This window comes from Agrilus planipennis, unplaced genomic scaffold (assembly GCF_000699045.2).
Source record: "Agrilus planipennis isolate EAB-ADULT unplaced genomic scaffold, Apla_2.0 scaffold82, whole genome shotgun sequence".
Taxonomy (NCBI): Eukaryota; Metazoa; Arthropoda; class Insecta; order Coleoptera; family Buprestidae; genus Agrilus; species Agrilus planipennis.
The window spans coordinates 219,187-238,053 of record NW_020442454.1 but is presented as its reverse complement, the minus strand read 5'-3'; the positions used below and the strand labels follow the sequence as shown (position 1 = coordinate 238,053).

Below are 18,867 nucleotides of genomic sequence, written 5' to 3'. Positions count from 1 at the left end.
GATAAAAATTATCTTATCGTTCATTTTACATGCAAAAGTAACGATTTCAATCACTCAGACACGATAATTATTACACGTGTCGGTCCTTTTGTCACCTACCTATAAGACTCATATATATTATAATACGTAGGTACAGTTAAAATTTGAAGAGATCCCCCCTCTTCTTTTTAGGTTGTTTATTTTCCAATGAAGATTATCATCATCATCATCGTCGTCGTCGGTCGCCATAAGGTGTTCAGCTAGAAGACTGGTTCGTATCTTGAGCCAATCTTTGTCATAAACTAGAGCAACTTGTATCTAACTATTTGGGAACAGTAATCTCTTTACTCCTGTTTCAGCTTTTAATATAACTCTAACTAGCTATGCATATCTGGAAAGGTGTTCTGCCAAACTATCTCACCGATGTCTTATTGAATTCCATAACGCCTACTGCTCTACTACTCATTGTAATATCTCCTCATTTTAATCTTTTCTATCCACAGTATTTATAATATCCTCCTGTACCAGAGAATGGTAACCTATTTACCATTCGAATTCACGTTTAGGTTAGGCAGTAATAACGGAGCTCGCATAGGTTGATATACCTTTAATTTGACTTGGGAAATTATAGTTTTTGTATAGTTTTATCAATCCAAGATGACTTAACTAAGCCTCTTCTTAAACTTCGGGCTATAAAAAATACCACCAGAACTGCAGCATTGTTTTTTTCTCATGCCCAATAGATGACAGTATGTTATTTACCTTATTCTTTTAACTTTTAAATTGTCTCTATCGTTACATATTAATTAATAGAAGGTCTAGCTTTCGTGAAGGCCGCATAAGAAACTCACAGATGACGTAGCTAATTTTTGGCATCAAGGAAGTCAGGCAACTCAGGGTGGAACGAGCAGCAGCAGATTTAAAACAAAGGATACTTAGTGTAGCGTCGAGTCGTCTTCAGTTTTATACTCGCGAACTGTTAATTTAGAAATTCGAAAGACTGTATGTCTGGAACGTGATCGAGAATGATCAAGATACTGTGGATATAAAAGGTTAGGAATGAGGAGGTATTAGAAAGAATATGAGAGCAGAGATTGCTATAGAAATCAATAAGGAATAAACGAGATATGCTGGCACCTTCTCGGCATGAAAGGCTTAGTTAAGGTACATATTAGAAGCAGAAACAAAAGTTAAGAGGAGTAGAGGTAGGCCTAGATTAAATTGCTGTTTACAAATAGTTAACAATATGGGATTTTTAGAGAAGTACGAAGATTAGATCAGGATAGGAAAAAGTGGAGGTGCGAGTCTAATCAGTCATAAGACTAACGACCCTATGATGATGAAGTACCGATAAATAATGATCAAACATTTATAACTATTTTTACTTACTTGACGGTAACTATAACGTTAATGACTGAAATCCCAGACAGTACTCGGTTTATTTGCAATTGTTTTTATGCTTGTGTTATGTGTCCTATCCGACAAACTAGAGTGGGTGGATCGGCTTGCGAGTTTCGATGATTTAGGGAGCCGGAATATAGATTCAACCATAAAGAGAAACCAGACTAAGACAAGTCCCTGAAAGAGGGCAGCAGCTTCTTCAGTAGTCAGGGTGGCAGAGATCACGAGGATCGGTATGGCACTCTGATGCACAATACTGCGGTGTGGAAGGCAACGGGAATAAAATAACGNTGATGCGGATGGCGTGAATAGAGAAGGTTAGAAATGAGGAGGTATTACAAAGAATAGGAGAACAGAGGTCACTATGGAAGTTAATAAGAAATAAGCGAGATAGGTTGGTAGGACACGTTCTCAGGCATGAAGGGTTAATTAGGTACATATTAGAAGCAGAAACAAAAGTTAAGAGGAGTAGAGGTAGGCCTAGATTAAATTGCTGTTTACAAATAGTTAACAATATGGGATTTTTAGAGAAGTACGAAGATTAGATCAGAGTAGGAAAAAGTGGAGGTGCGAGTCTAATCAGTCATAAGACTAACGACCCTATGATGATGAAGTACCGATAAATAATGATCAAACATTTATAACTATTTTTACTTACTTGACGGTAACTATAACGTTAATGACTGAAATCCCAGACAGTACTCGGTTTATTTGCAATTGTTTTTATGCTTGTGTTATGTGTCCTATCCGACAAACTAGAGTGGGTGGATCGGCTTGCGAGTTTCGATGATTTAGGGAGCCGGAATATAGATTCAACCATAAAGAGAAACCAGACTAAGACAAGTCCCTGAAAGAGGGCAGCAGCTTCTTCAGTAGTCAGGGTGGCAGAGATCACGAGGATCGGTATGGCACTCTGATGCACAATACTGCGGTGTGGAAGGCAACGGGAATAAAATAACGTATCACACAATTAAATGACGGCGTCCTCTGATGTGTGTCGTTTAGCCTTAGACATTATTTGTCTTATTGTTAAATTCCCTTAAAAAATTCGGTAAATATTTACACTGATGTATTTCAAGTGTTAACACTCCATTACATGCCAACATTCAAAACGCATTAGAAATGTATCTTCCTACCTAAAAACCTGGCATTTATTTTTATGCATCATTAACTGTATATTTACACATGTATATGTATAACGTAGTATATACGTAGATGTATAAATATATGTAGATTCAGATGCAAACGTTATCANCAAATCGTACTACAAAAATGGTATCGAAAAGTTGGAGGATCGCTATAATCAGTGTATCACCCTTGAAGAGAATTATGTTGAATAAAAAAAACGAATTTTGCAAAAAAAAAATGTGTTTTACTATTTTAGGCCGGGAACTTTTCAATTGACCTGTTATAACGTTAATGACTTTGGAACCCTAGACAGTACTCGGTTTATTTGCAATGATTTTTATGCTTGTATTATGTGTCCCATCCGACAAAGTAGAGTTGGTGGATCGGCTTGCATAGTTTCGATGATTTAGGGAGCCGGACCATAGATTCAACCATAAGGGGGGGATTCCTAAAGAGAAACCGGAGTAAGACAAGTCCCTGAAAGAGGACAGCAGCTCTTTCAGTAATCAGGGTGGCAGAGATCACGAGGATCGGTATGGCACTTGGATGCACAATACTGCTATGTGGAAGGCAACGGGAAACCACCACATTATGATTCCGAGAATATCGTATCACACAATTAAATGATGGCGTCCTCTGATGTGTGTCGTTTAGCCTTAGACATTATTTGTCTTATTGTTAAATTCCCTTAAAAAATTCGGTAAATATTTACACTGATGTATTTCAAGTGTTAACACTCCATTACATGTCAACATTCAAAACGCATTAGAAATGTATCTTCCTACCTAAAAACCTGGCATTTATTTTTATGCATCATTAACTGTATATTTACACATGTATATGTATAACGTAGTATATACGTTGTTTTTCTATTTATTTTACCCGCAGAAGTTGTTCCTAACATATATATTAAAAATGTCATAGATTTTTCTTATATTAAATCCTAAAAAAATTTGTGGACCGAGACTGGTCTAGAGATGTTTTCAATTGCGTCAATCTTAAGAACATGCTTTGCTTTTTTCGGAAGTACCTGTAACTCTTGTTTGATCTAATACATGAAGGTCGAAGGTGGATTGTTTTTATCGCTCTTATCGCGAATTAAATAAAGCATTTGTGACAATTCTGTAATACACTTAAAACCTGTTTGGAAAAATTGATGCAACATTTTAAAATAAGGGACTATCCGTATATTACCTTAAGCCGAAAGAAGGGAGGGGAGGTTTTGAGATAGTGTGAGAAATTGTGACATGGGGGTGAAAAAGGTCTTGGGGTAATGTTACGTTTTCATAAATATTTTTGGTTCTCAAAGACCTACTAAGCTATATACACGTATATAGTTAATGGACGTCCCCTTAGGTATGGANATTGTGTTTGTAGCAAAAGATATTAATTTTTTCATCATTTTTTTCTTGTTATTGCTATATGGCTACAAGCAAATCGGAAAATATAAGCTTTCATATTGTGAAAATTCTATCCGTGGAAAACGTTGAAAATTTCCCATTTTATCACTTACGTAGGATTTTACTTTGTTATGACACGGATTGGATTTTATTTTTGAAGATTTATTTATTTACTTACTCCATTCCCTATAAGGGTTTGTTGTTAAAAGGTTTCAATACAGATCTACGTTAGTACCTTACTGAAACCACTTTTTCTATTGTGTAATAAACTGTTTTGTCGTAGACCATAGGCAGCCAACCAAATAAAATTAACTTAATGTATAATTATTATTTTGTTAATACATGTATGTAAATAGAAGTTGTTTTATAATTTCTCCCATGCGTGTGCGATTTTTGAACTAATTATAAAAGGCAGTGGATAAAGGGTAGCGCAACAAATTATTTGTTCTTTTAACAGAGGAATTTTGTTTTTAAACCCGTTAAGTCTACTTATATCGTATTTCATTCTGATATAAACGAATAGTGGCGTTTTAATTTTCTTGCGGTGCATATTTCACCATGCTCGCCCTCACAAACTCAATAAAATTGCATCTCGGAAACTGTAGCTTTCGATAGTAAAAATCGGTAAAATAAAGTACATCTAAAACTAATTAAAGTATGTTTTCCGTATTAATAGTACGGCATTTGCGCTAAAGTATGTTTGCTGTTTTCGATATTTTCTCTGAAAATACTATAAAAGTTGCAGTTATCCTTTGATCTTTATTATCCTCGTTTCTCCTAAAGATATGGCCATAAATAAGAGACGGTTCTAAGTATCTGCTCATAATCATAACAAAATTATGAAGTTTCTTAAAAATGTAGAAATGTTGCAGAAATCAATTATTGTTGTGCTGGCTCCTTAGTAATTGAAGAGAGATAATTATATTCTGCAGTTTGCTTCCTTTGTAGACACAGACGGGAATGGAAAATGTATAAGATTTAGGTTTATCACCAGTTAATACGATATGCATTTACTCTTAAGTTTTCAGTTAAATACACAATTAACCGTTAGTATATAGGCATTGTTAAACAGGGGGTTCGAATTTTCTTTTGTCAAAATAGCGTCATTTTTCCATCTTGACGGTTATTTTAAAATGTCTACTTTAATCTCACTGGATACTATGAAAAAAAAAATCGAACCTCTGGTTAGTAGTCTACATAGTCAGTGATTAATTAGTGACTAATTATAAGACTGGTTTCAGCTGTCTAGGATTTTCTTAACTGATTTTACGGTTTTTGCATGATACTTCAAATGAGATGGTTTTTGGGTTTTCCGGGCCGCGGCTAATGTTTTGATTTCACGGTTAATTTTCAGTTAATTATCCTATAGTTTATATTTTTGCCTGCTAATCTTGTCATACCAACTTCAAAGAGGTTTTCGTAAGAGATAGTGTTAAACGCTTTTATTATACATATTGAACAAATGTACCAATATTAATCAAATGGATCTCTGCCTTGTACCGACTTTACCACTCACTAATCTGTATTAATTTACATTGTACTATTTTGAAGGCAGGAAAAGTCCAGAGCAAACCTAATTATAAGTGATAAGAGAAAAATTAGCCGGAGATTGTTCCAGTTTAAATATGATACACACGTCCTAATTTTAACCAGTTTTAACAAGTTTTATATTTGATGATAACTTTGTTATTTTACTTCTACAAAAATGTGACAATATTTTGTGTTTCTTAATAAAAAGTTACATCATTACAAATACCTAATACTTCATTGCTAAAGAATGTTTGTTTTACGTGCAAAATTTATTTTATTGTTCATGAATAGGAAAGAATTAATTGAATACTAAATTAGTTTTGTTGTCATTTTAATTAATACCGTACTATCTGGTAGAAAGAATGTGTTATATCATTTGCGGTATTTTATATATTGAACAAGATACAAAGAATGCGGCGTAATAAGCTAAAAATTAAAAATTGCATTCTTGGAATATTATCAGAAGTAATAACTATAGTATATAATATTGCTATAATGGATACAGGGTTTTTTGAAATTAGTAGCGAGATTGTACGAGAAAAAACAAGAAAATTAAGTTAATGTTTGTATGTCCTAAAATTTACCGTTTTTCTAGAAAAAAGTAAGCGAACGTGTAGATAAATGTAATTCCGGTCCTGGAATGAAATGCGACAGTGCAACGTCGTATTCAATCAGCTGGTAATTAGCAGCATCCATGTTATATTTCTTTTGCATTTTAGTACTCATGCATTGTTTGTTATTTGTTAGATTAGATTAGAGATGCATCATTGACTATGTTTATGTTACAACCAGTCTAATAGAAGTTCTTTGTTATTTTAATGTTGGAGACTCTTGTATGTATGTACGAACTGATTGGAAATAGGTATGTGTGTCACTGTCATAGGATAGGTTAGTGTAGGATTAGTAGTTGTTACAATGGTGTTTAGTACTGCAGAAGTTTGTGACATGATACTAATTTACGGATAATGTGAGTACAGTGTTAATGTAGCGGTCGAATTGTATGGTCATTGATATCCCCAGTGAAGCTTCCTCATCGGCAAATCGTCTTAAATACGGTAGGTAGGTGCGAATCACCCACAAAAAATAGTTAAAACACATTGCTAATACCTCAATGTTGTTTTGATAATTTACCTTATAATAAAATTACAATTACAAAGTTTTTTGTTAGCACCCTCTACAGCTTGCCACTTATTTCAGAAACACCCTGTATATAGATCTAGCATAGCTATGTTTGTAAAGGACAATGGTGTGTATATAGAAGGGATAGTCAATGATGGAATGTTTCGGAATTAACTGACGATTGAAACGTCTAACTAAATGATGGAACTCACTGCATTCTATAATCCTAACCCTCAGTAATCCATGTTACGTTGTAATCAGGGCAAAATTATAGGAAATTCCCAGGCAGTATAAACCAATATGGCGGTTAAGAATTGATCCGAATTAGTGAATCTCTACTGTAATAATGAATTAATTCCGTTTTTATTTTAATCGAATTTAATTTTGAAATCGACGGTTATACATACATATGTAGTGTAAAATAGTCCCTTATATCATACAAGTATCAACCCAAAAGCTATGATAATAAAAACTTTGTAAAACAACCGTGGACCGAAAAAACTTTACAGAAAAACAATATAGAATAACTTGTAACCGATGTGATCTGACCGGCATAATAATACGACTCAGATAAATATTAAATACTTAAATAGTAAACTTCTGGTTCGCATTCTCTCGAAAGCAACATAATAAGAAAACAAACCGACGCTTGCTTGACATTTAGTATTGAGTCGAATGTGTATTTAACGTCTGCCTTTTCAATTTTCAGGTCACGTTCTGGAACTGGCCACCCAGTCGGAGAACATCACTTTGCAGTTGTTCGCTCAAGTGTACCAACAGATGGCGGTATTGTCAAAAGATCCGATTAGCGACCTCTATCGAGACGTCAGACGTTCTGTTCAGATAAATTCTTCACAAGATGCTCTTTCGACTGCCAGTAACGTTTTGAAGGAAAGCGTTTCACGATTCTTCGTTGACTTGTTTCCTCTCGTTTACCATCACATTTTGAGCACACTGGCGAGAGATTTCTCATACGACTATAAAGTTTGTGTGAAGATGACATTCTCTGAGATACAACCCTTCGGAGATATTCCACGACAGCTTGCCCAGTCGTTATCTAAAAGTTTAGAAGCCACCAGACTTCTTTTACAAGCATTCGACGTTGGGGTAAGAAATTACTTACACTCTTTACTTTATTTAATTTTCTATTTTAAGCCCCAACCATTTGGCCAACATTCAAATCACGAAACGGCAAATGGTATTATATTGGTACAAATGATGAATATTTTAAAGCGCGAACATACTTATATTAACGAATATTTTTGAAGTGACCACTTCACCTAATAAAAATCTGCTATGTGTTTCATGATTCATTTAATTGCAAAATATTTATAATTCATTCAGTTGTTCAGTTCATAAATTATAAAAACCATGTAAAGATGAGGGACTAAAAGATAAAATATAAGCACAGCTGAAGTCCACCACCTACGAATTTCAGAACAAAGAGTACCGACTAGATAAATGTAATTTTTAGGAATTTACAATTTTTATTAGGTAGTAAAAAAAGTGATAATTTTGAATATTCTGTTTTTAACTACCACAAGACTACTTTGATTATATGGTGTTGTGAAAATTGATAGTTTTATTATGCTTAAGTGTCAATTTTCTATTTTAGTTGACTTTTATTTGTTGTCTTTAACGTGAAAAAAAGTTTCCGTTATTTTTCTCTGGACTTGCGCAGTATACCACCCAGTACATCGAAGACGCGACAGTACAACTGTAGGGATAGATATACAGGGGCAAAAGATTAGTATGCTCAGATTTACAGATGATATAGTAGTATTAGCATCTAGCAAGGAGGAATTAGAGATAGCTTTAAATAAAATGGAAGCGGTAGTGACAAAACAGTATGAAAATAAATAAAAGTAAAACAAAAATAGTGTTTTGCAACGGAAGGAAAAATAGACAAAGAGCGAATATAAAGATAGGAGACGAAAAATTAGAAGAAGTGGCCGATTAGGTGTCTAGAAAGTCAGATAAGTCAGGACGGAAAGAGTAGTAGAAACGGAAGTAGGAGGGGTTGAGGTGGACCTAGATTAGATTACTGTTCGCAAATAGTTAAGGACATGGGTTGCTCTAGCTTTAGGGAAATGCGAAGATTAGCTTAGGATAGGAAAAGTCTTAGGATTGACGACCTTATGATGATGATGACTATACCCAGTAGGATTCAATGCGTTTTCACATGTACTAGTGGTGACTTCAAAGCTTTTACTATATGCAATCATCTTTTTAATAATGCAACGTGGTATAGCACAATTCGTACAAATTCTCTCAGCCATCCCTTCGTACAAATAATAAAAAGTAATGTAAACCCAACAAATCCAATTTAAGACTTTGTTAAAAAAAATTTGAGTGTATAGTTAATTCAGAACAGTCGTCAAAAACAAAAAACGCAAATGTTTTCATACAGATATGGTTTAAAAAAGTGTGTTCTATACACCAAATCATGCACATTCCCTGAGGCAAAGTGAAACGAAAAATACGCTAACAAGAATTACAAAGATAATATCTATAATATGTAACGATAAATATAAGCAGTATGTCGCTAAAGATGTGCAAAATGGTTTCTGAAATTTAAATACAATTTTTGATTATTATTTCAAATGTAAAATACAGAATAGATTTCCCTTTTGTATTTTAAATGCTAAATGCAAAATACGTATCTTCAAAATACTTTTTTAAATAAGTGCTTTTTTGTAGTACCTATTTAATTTTCTACATTTACTCAAGTATAAAATATTTTTTAGGAAAACCTGCTAGGCATTTGCTCATTTTTTAGTTTTTCTAGACTAATAGTGATGTTTGTATTACATCACCAGCTGCAATGATTGAGTATGATTCATATTTTTCTGTTTGAAGTGATCGAGATATAGTTTTTTCTATCTTTATCTTATAATTTCTTCAGTTCAGCAACAAATAATTCTCCTATATGGTTCCTTATTTACCTTTGTCGCCCGTTTTAATTGGAAAAAAGACACTGATGCCAAAATGGTTTGTTTACCACGAAAGATTAGAGTCAAAATAGGGTTGCAAATAATTTTATTGATATAAAATCAACATCAATCATTTGATATCAAAGTATAAACAACCCCATTTTGTTTGCGATCTTTTACACATTGTAATAAGAGAAAGAAATGGAATCCATAGTTTCTTTAGCTTGGGGTTCATCTAATAAGTGAAGTTTTTCGAATTTTAAAAATTTTTAATGGGGTAGCAATTTTTCCCGGCGGGGCCACATGCGGCATTCCTGATGATGCGGAAATGCGACAAAGTGTTATATGCCTCTTTCTTGCCCTAGGAGGCAACCTCCTGGGAGCCCACAAGGGGTAGTGTGCTAATACCCACTTGGGGTCCCTACCTGCACTTCCCTCAAAATTTTCGTCGGAAATTTTTCTAATTAAGAATGAATTGAAATTGAAAATTAAACGCTCTTTTTTTTTCTGCACGAAGTATGTTGTAGCTTGTTTCAAGGCGAATAATTTGACTTTTTTGTGTTTCCTATAACCTCTAGAAGTGCGGTGTGATATACCCGGGAATTTAAATTAAATTTAATTAAAACAAATGACACCGATATTTGATCAAGACAAAACAATTTTTGCTCAATTCTTGAAGATTTCTCCCTAAAATATATAATTTTTCAATTTTCTAAAATTTATTTTGTTTGCTTGTCTTAGTAATTGTCGTGTTATTCAAGCAGACAAATAAGGGTTCATTCTGCGTATATTGTGCATGGAAACCAAAATCACATTTATACCATCAAGTTTCGTTAGGATTTAAATTTTAGGAAGAATATTTCGCTGAGATCACAATAATCCGCTATAACTCGGCCCTTATCCCTTTATAAACCAATTAAAACTTTAGAAGCCTACTTCACGCTGAATATAATTTTCTCGAAATTTGAGAACTTTAGAAATATCCAATCTCAAAAGTCTTATTGTAATATTTATTCACAATTGTTTTAATAGAAATGTATTGCTATCTAATGAATTCGGATGTAGGGGAGAACGCTATTCATAAGAATGGAAAAAATATAGTGTAGATCAAAATCGATTTTGTACCTTTTCTGTCAAGAGCTTTAAACTGTATTATATTACTTACACCGGCGTAGATTAGTTAATCTGTACATAGCATTTTATATTCAAATGCCTCAACCATATAATCCAATTAAAATGCATCAAAAACTCAAATTTTGTATTATCTGTTTATATTAAAAAGAGCAATAAAAAAATTTAAAACCCTTAAATACTTTTGAAATTAACTTTCATGTTTCGTTTCCCGCTTGCTGAATCCTGGTCTACAAAAAATTAATCTTAGAAGTGACATGTACTATTCGTAGAATATAAATTGACATTTTTTGTCCAACCGATAATTGTGCAACTTAATATATGAAACACTTTTTTAAGAAACTTTCAATAGCGGTTAGCATTTAATAATTTTCAATTATTGATTTCACTTTCACCTACTACAAATTACCTCAAATTAATAAGGAAAAATTGTTGTTGCTATTTCATCCTCGCCGGGAATCGAACCCGAGTTCCTGGCTTTACGTATCAATGCTCTAGGCACCAAGGCACAGGTTAGGTTATAGAATCGTCGAAATTAACGTATACTTATATTAATATGTATATAAAAAACTTCACTTATTCAAATTTGATGATTAGTGTTATTCGGTATGCTATCCTCAATTAAAATAATGACATCTGTATAACACTTCCGGTTTTACTGGAAGTTGACATCAAATTCGTTATTTTAAATGGAACACCCTGCATATTATGACGGTTTTGAATTGTACTTATGATTTTAGGTAAACTTTCGTATGGTTTCGCTACTTCTAAAATTTATTTTCATTTTCCATTCTTAATAACAATAATATACAATAATTGACACTGAGAATCAAAATATTTAGTTGCTAAACTGTCATTATAGATGTTTGAACGGCAATAATTAATTTGTATTATTTGTTCTGAAGTTAAAGTAGAAAATTAAACGATTTTAGTTATTTTCACAAAGAGCAAGAAATAATTTGAAAATTAGAAGAGATAAGAGGGTATAGGGAACACTGTACCATTGAATGAGAATAAAATTTTGCATACTTCTATGAAAATACATACAGGGTATTCCATTTAAAAAATGGACTTGGATTGTTTGAAGTTAACTAAATTCGCCATTAAATATCTAACATCCTGTATGTAATTAACCCACTTTGAAACTATGGGCAGGAAGCTTAAATGTACAGTTATCTCTTCTGAGAGTATTGTTGCTCCAGCTTTCTTACTGTAAAATTAAAAAAAGTGTACGTAAAATCATAAGTAGAATTCAAAACCGTCATAATATACAGGGTGTTCCATTTCATATAACGAAGATGTCAACTTCCGGGAAAACCGGAAGTGCTACATAGATGTCATTCTTTTAATTGAGGGGAGCATACCAAATAACGCTATTGTAGAAATTTTCAAAATTTAAATCCAAGTAATTTCTGAAATATTCGGGTTTGGTTCCCAGCGAGTATGTGACAGCAATTATAATTTTGAATAAATTTCTCTCTAATGTTTCAATATTATTAATTGTGTAACCGTTATGGAATAAAAGTTATCTTATTGTACACTTTAAACTTCCCAAAGAAAGTCAGTTACAGACAGTTTCCTTTTCAGATGGAAGTTCTTAATACAACGGATCTTCTATTTTCGGAGGACGGCGGCAAAAGGCACGCAGAGTGTCACAATGCCCTACTAAAGATGACGTATTGTCCTAAATGTCAAGGTTTAGGGGTGAATACGAAGCCGTGTTCGGGATACTGTTTAAACGTGTTGCGTGGTTGTTTGACAAAGTATGTGACGGAATTAGACGCGCCGTGGAACTCTTACGTCGAAGCGTTAGAGAGACTAATCAGTGCAATAAAACAACACAACAATGAGGCTGTTAACGCTGATATGGTGATTCGCACGTTAGATACCAAAATATCGGAAGCCATTATGCATGCCATGGAAAAGGGACGTGACATCGACATTAGGGTAAGTATTTACATTTTCTAACACCTTTTTAATACAAAATATAACAACTGTGTTTTGTATTAAATAATAATAATGTGACATGATACGTATTTACGCGTTTGAACCATATTGCTGCTGTACGGTCGAAATCCTCGATTTCAAGGAAGACAATCCCCCAAAATAGTACACGCGAAATAGCAGAGAACATTGGCCCCTCTGTGTGGCAATTTTTAAAGGAATCATTGCTGCATCCTTATCATTTGCAGCGAGTGGAAGCCTTGCTTGAACAGTGCTACTTAGCCAATTTTTTTTCCATAGGGTGCTTTTTACAGACAATTTTGCTTTACGTGGGACGGAATTTTGAATTTTCCCAATAATCAGATGCGGTATATGTGTAGTGCGAAATTTTAGAAGAGTTATTTGACTTTTTTGGTAAATTTACTTACACTAAACCCCCAAAAAGGTAACACACCTTGGCAATGCCTCAGTGATGGCGTGGTAATTTGCCTTAATAAAATTACGATTATCCATATGATGATTATGTATCCATTAATGTTTAGGTAACTTATTTTTTTTTTGTTTTGTGTTCTTACATTTTCGTAGTGCTACCTGTAATGTACTTATTTAATTTATTTAGTCTGAACATCGTGAGTGGTACTAAATTATTTACGTTTATTTGTTTATCTTAGGCGTTCGATGGGCGTTGGATAATCGGCAATGTTTACTTCTCCATCCATGTAGCTGCAGACTTTTTATCGCACTACCTTATTCAGTATATTAGACACCTTTGTTGCCAATTCACGTACGGGACTAGCTTCAATTGTAAACTATTGTGATTTTCTTAAAAAAAATTTTTTGCCCTTAACCACGCTGCTAAACACACCCTGCGATTGTTTATTGAATTTAGTTTACACCCTCCTAAGCTCAACACTTATTTCTGTTTCATCTTGTATAATATAAAAGCCGATTTTTTCCTTAATTTAATAAAGACAGAAAAAACTTTATAAAGTAATTCTGCCTTTATTTATCATTTAAGTATTTTGTCAATTTTGTAAAACAAGTGCTGATGTGGCCTCTTTATTCTGTAATCCTAACTTGGGATTCCAAAGTATTTTTCTTTCGTGTATTTTATAAAATAAATTCCTAAGCGGACCGAAGCAGTACGATTCTGATTCTAATTTAAATTCATCTAGGTTTTGTGCGAGCTATTTAATAGAGTGCGGAGATCTTTATTTATTAAACTGAAGGGCATTCTGATTGCTGTGTTTAACCAACTGTGATGATGAATAATAACCTTTTGTAGGTCGTTCTCATTTTGTCGGTGATGCTTATAAATATTACGTGCTATTTTAAACCTACTTTCATCCCATCACAAACTGTTAACATAACTTGTCATTTTGTGATCTTTATGTAAATTTTAATTAATATTATAAATCAATTTTCATATTTTCCACAATTGAAATTTTTCGAGTATCAGTATAATTTGAAATGAAAATTGATGTATAATATTAATTAAATTAAACTTTACATAAAAATTCTTAAACTTACTATACAATATATTTTCAACTCTTAAGCATGAAGGTCTAGTTAGAGACATATTAGAGGCAGAAACGGCAGTTAGGAGGGGTAGAGGTAGACGTAGATTAGATTACCGTTCGCAAATAGTTAAGGATCTGGGTTGTTCTAGTTTTAGGGAAATGCAAAGATTAGCTCAAGATAGGAAGGAGTAGAAATGCGTGTCCAACCAGTCTTAATTCTGACGACTTTATGATGATAAACATTAAGAAATTTCAAATGTTTGTAATGGAAGAAGAATATGCATTGGTCTCATTACCAAAAAATCATAATAATCACATGAGTTGAATTTGAATAGTGCAACCTATAAGAAATATAATATATATTATTATACAGTAACGGTTCCTTATTCACGGTTTCCTTATTCGCGTTTTCATTATTCGCGGATGCAATTGATAAACAGAAAAGGATTCGATGTCATTTATTAAGGGGATTGACAGCAATAGACCGCTCATGCCTATTGCGAATTTTTCCGAAAATATGAGTTTCTATTCTAAACATTGTTATTTAACGTTGCGAGATATATAACTCATTTTTTGTGTGGTAAGTGACAAAGGTTCACACTAACTCGGTACGTTTTTAGTTTTCAATAATAAGGTCAATAATAGCTTTTACAGGTTTTAGGACAAAGCTTTATCTATTTTACTACAAAATTTCAAACCTCTGTTCCAAACATTAAACTCATGATATCTAGAACCGATAAGCATGTTTTTACTTTACGGCGCGTGTGCTACTGAATCCCCTTAATGTATCGGCATCATTTGACTACTGTACTGTTGGTACGTGCCGAGGCAGCTTTTATAAAAAATGTAACCGAGTGGACTAATTTAAAAATTCAAAACAGGAAAGAATCACTAAATTTTTTAAACTCTTGCCTAAAGCTGATTATAACGGTTAATTTTAATTACGAATTTATCAATACATTGATTTTATGTTGATACATATCGGTTTTATTTTGGAACCTTAGAACGTATCCCCTATGATTCCATACTAATTACCATTCCATATTCACGGTTTCTGTATTTGCGGCATATTTATGGAACGTATATCCCTCGAATAAAGAGCTTTTACTGTAATTTTATATAGTTGCCATCTCATTTTCTATTGATTTAATGCCAATCCGTCAAGTCTGTTTTGTTTCATACCTGATCTTAAATAATGTTCTATTATTTTTAATTTGGAGACGTTTTTTCTCCAGAAGCTACAGAAATGGGTAAAGTCAGTACTAATCTTAAAGCTATTAGAGCATTAAGAAAAATTCGTGGGCTTTACTGTAAGGACTAATCTTTGGACTAGAAATTATAAGACATCAGAGATTTTTTTCAAAGGGGAAACTCTTCCCTAGAGTCATTACAGTATCTGGTAACGATTTCCTGGTCGGTGAACTACATATTCAAAAATACCAAAATAATAAATAAACCAGGCAATGAGGCAACTAGAATATTAAAGCACTTAAAAAAAGTAAAATGGTTTAATAAGTTACATAAAGTATTAAAAAATACATAACACCTGCATAATAATTAATATTATGTAAACACATAAGATATATAAAACAGTCATATTTGAAATATCGCGTCTACTCTCATTTAGAAATAATTAATAATACATGCATTTAATTAGTAACACATTTGTGAGCTAATGTATTCGTTTTTGCACAGCTTATTGTAATTGAATTTGAAAGTAATTAAAATTTAATGGTAACTTATTTATATTAATAAAGTTTCCCCGTAATACCTTAAAGAGTGCATCGTTCAGTTTAACGGATCGCTGAAATTTGCCGCTTTTGCTTTTCATATAATTAATTTAGTTTCCAAGAAAATTCGTCGCTTATGAAGTTACCTCCCATAAATTAACTTTGCACATTATAGTGTTGAATAAGAAGCTGTGCGACAGCCTATTCGTTTATTATTGTAGCTATTCACAATATTAAATTATATTAAATTGTAGGAAGATATTAAATTTTTATGTTTTAAAAGAAAAGCAGCTACGGAGTGCTGTAGCGCCACTATTATAGTTGGTAAAATTTGAGCGTGCTCGTAGCGCCGCGACAATTTAATAAATATGTAAACCTGTGTATAAAGGATTTGTTTTATATTGTATCTTTGGTTTATGTAATTCAATCGAATAATATTTTCAACTTAAATTTTAACTTTACACTTTATTCAGGCTTAGGACTGGCAGTTTTGTGCAAACAAAACCGGCGTGTTTAAAAGTATAAAAATTAGAAACCTTCGTCATAATATGTACAGTATTAAGAATCCTAATTTATAAAAATGCAGAAGTTGCATTTGAGTCGTACTCATTCTATTGTAGCGAGCACGAGTGTGTCTGTGTGCGATCGGGCACATGTGTGCGTGAACGGCTTATCGATTCGCCGACTAGCCGCGAGCGCCTTTCTTCACGTGCACCGTATTTGTTCATGTGTGTGTCGTACCTGCGTTCTGGAAAAGCAGTTCAAAGAAAATACAAACTATCCGGATGTTTCCAGCAGGTTCCCGAAACTAAACAAAAGAGTATTTAAAGGAAGAGACACGATCACTGAGAAGAGAAGAAATAAATTGACCGTTACAGAAGTGAATCGAGAAATAAATTAACAGTGATAGCAGTGAAATAAACAGCGCAGTGAATAGTGATATATCAACAGTAGTGTAAATAAATAGTTTTTGTCGTTATCAGTCTTAGAAGTTAATTTTGTTAAACCCACGAACATTACACTATTATACATAAAGTTACACTATTATACTATTAACTTCTGGGTCTATGCCAAAGCTCCCAAACATTTTCCCAGGTCTTTATTAACTTTCTAGATTAATTTTCATTCTTTCATCTTTTTTTACGTATTCAATGCTTCTTTTATTTTGCAAATAACTAATTTATTTCACTAACGATAAGTAAAAGTGCTTCACATAATTTTCGGCGGAGTTGTCAAGACATTCGTGATCTTCTTTTACAAATTATGACGAAGTTTTTTTAACTTTTATAGTTTTAATCTCGCTATTTTTGTTGTCCAAAAGAATAATAGAATAAACTAAACTAAAACATATAAAGAATGCTAAAGCTGTTGTACATAAGCTTACATTTTTATTAATTTGTCGCGGCGCTATGGGCGCGCAAAATGATCGCTGCGTTACTTACACGACAGCCAACTACAAATACAGTAAAATACTTTATAAAGCGTGCACTACATTAAATTTGTTTTATAAAAATTACTTAGAAAGTTAAATATATTGTCCCTGTCTCAAAGAAGTTTTCAAATCTTTCATGTTAACTTATAAACTTTTATAAAAATATTACAATATTTTTGTAACAATGAATTAAAAATTGTTTATTAGTTTCGCTTGGGACAAAGCTTGATAATTTTTCTTTTGTGAAAAGGTATGAATTATGTGTGGATTACCGACTTCATTAAAATAATTTTGTTGCTAAGGGCAAGAATTTACTTACCCTGCTCTATTTGCCGTATGATGATGACCTAATATTTGAAATTACTTATAAACCTTTTAAAAACTAAAGTGTAGAAATAGATAATTTTATTGTCATTATAGTTTTCTTTCGTGTCTAATACTTCATTTCTATTAATTAAATGACATTTTTGAGAAAGAAATTTGAAAAAAAATTGTTGTTTATATTTACAGATCACTCGAAAACACCTTTAAAAAAATCTTGAGCGCCGAGCGACCCGTATAAATCGATACACGGAATTGATATTTTTAAAATATTTACAATTTCAAAAGTTGACAATAACTTGATGAGAAGAAATGTGACTGAAATTAAATTTATATATACGCTCATGCGACATGCGAGCTTAATAAAAGAAAACTATTTTTTTCGCAGAATTTTATATATTTTTGTCAGAACAAAAATCATGGTATTTGTGCGACAAAGGTTGGAGGTCAGGTGTTTTTTCCTGTTCCCTTGGCAATGCCCTAGCATAAAAAAATAAGCAAATACCAATGCCTGTTATATGGAACAGTGACCTCACACCCGTTCCAATACCAGGTGCAGTACTTTAACAGAACATCAGTGCATTCACTAGAGACTAGACCAGTTGCACCAGCTCAGGTGGAAGCTGTGAAAGCATTCGATGCGCTGTTCATGCCGCGCATATTTGTCTCCAACAAAATGCTGCTAAAGTCATCCTTTTAATCGGCAGAGATAGATCTAGTCTGAATCAGCATGACAACCGCAAAATGAGCAAAACACGAACGACCGCGTTGGACAAAAACGGAACAGCGCAGCGGATACTTTTAGATACGATTCACCGCCAAGCAATAAGATCAACAGACCTCCTATTTCACGATGCTACCATTAACTAAAAAGTTGGTCACAATTTCTTTATACATTTTCTGTCTTCGTTAGTCAATGTACTGTTTAAAGGGTAAACTGCTTCGTTAGGATTCCCCCAAAAAATGTATTCGTTAACGAGTTGGTTCTAGGCACTAAGTTTAATTGATTCTTAAGGTTTTTGGCACACTTGTATTTATGAATGTGTTTTGATCAAACATTTACAACAAATTGCGTTTTATATTTATCATTAATAAATTATAAAGTAATAATTGTATTTTTTATTATCGTGGTGCTATTGGCAAATAATGAGGATACCGTGGTTAGAGATGAAAAGGTATTAGAAAGAATAGGAGAACATAGGACTCAATGGAAGACAATAAAAAATAGGCGAGATAGGTTGGTAGGACACCTTCTCAGGCATGAAGGTCTAGTCAGAGACATATTAGAGGCAGAAACAG

General features: G+C 33.1%; 1 protein-coding gene across 1 annotated transcript in view; it reads left to right on the top strand.

Annotated features, from left to right (window-relative positions):
- The window catches only part of LOC108739379 (division abnormally delayed protein), a 454,546-nt gene that overhangs the window by 254,002 nt on the left and 181,677 nt on the right, over window positions 1–18,867 (top strand). The window contains exons 3-4 of the mRNA XM_025980560.1: window positions 7,267–7,664; window positions 12,209–12,568. Coding sequence (XP_025836345.1) covers window positions 7,267–7,664; window positions 12,209–12,568 — 758 coding nt within the window. The remainder of the gene's footprint in view (window positions 1–7,266; window positions 7,665–12,208; window positions 12,569–18,867) is intronic.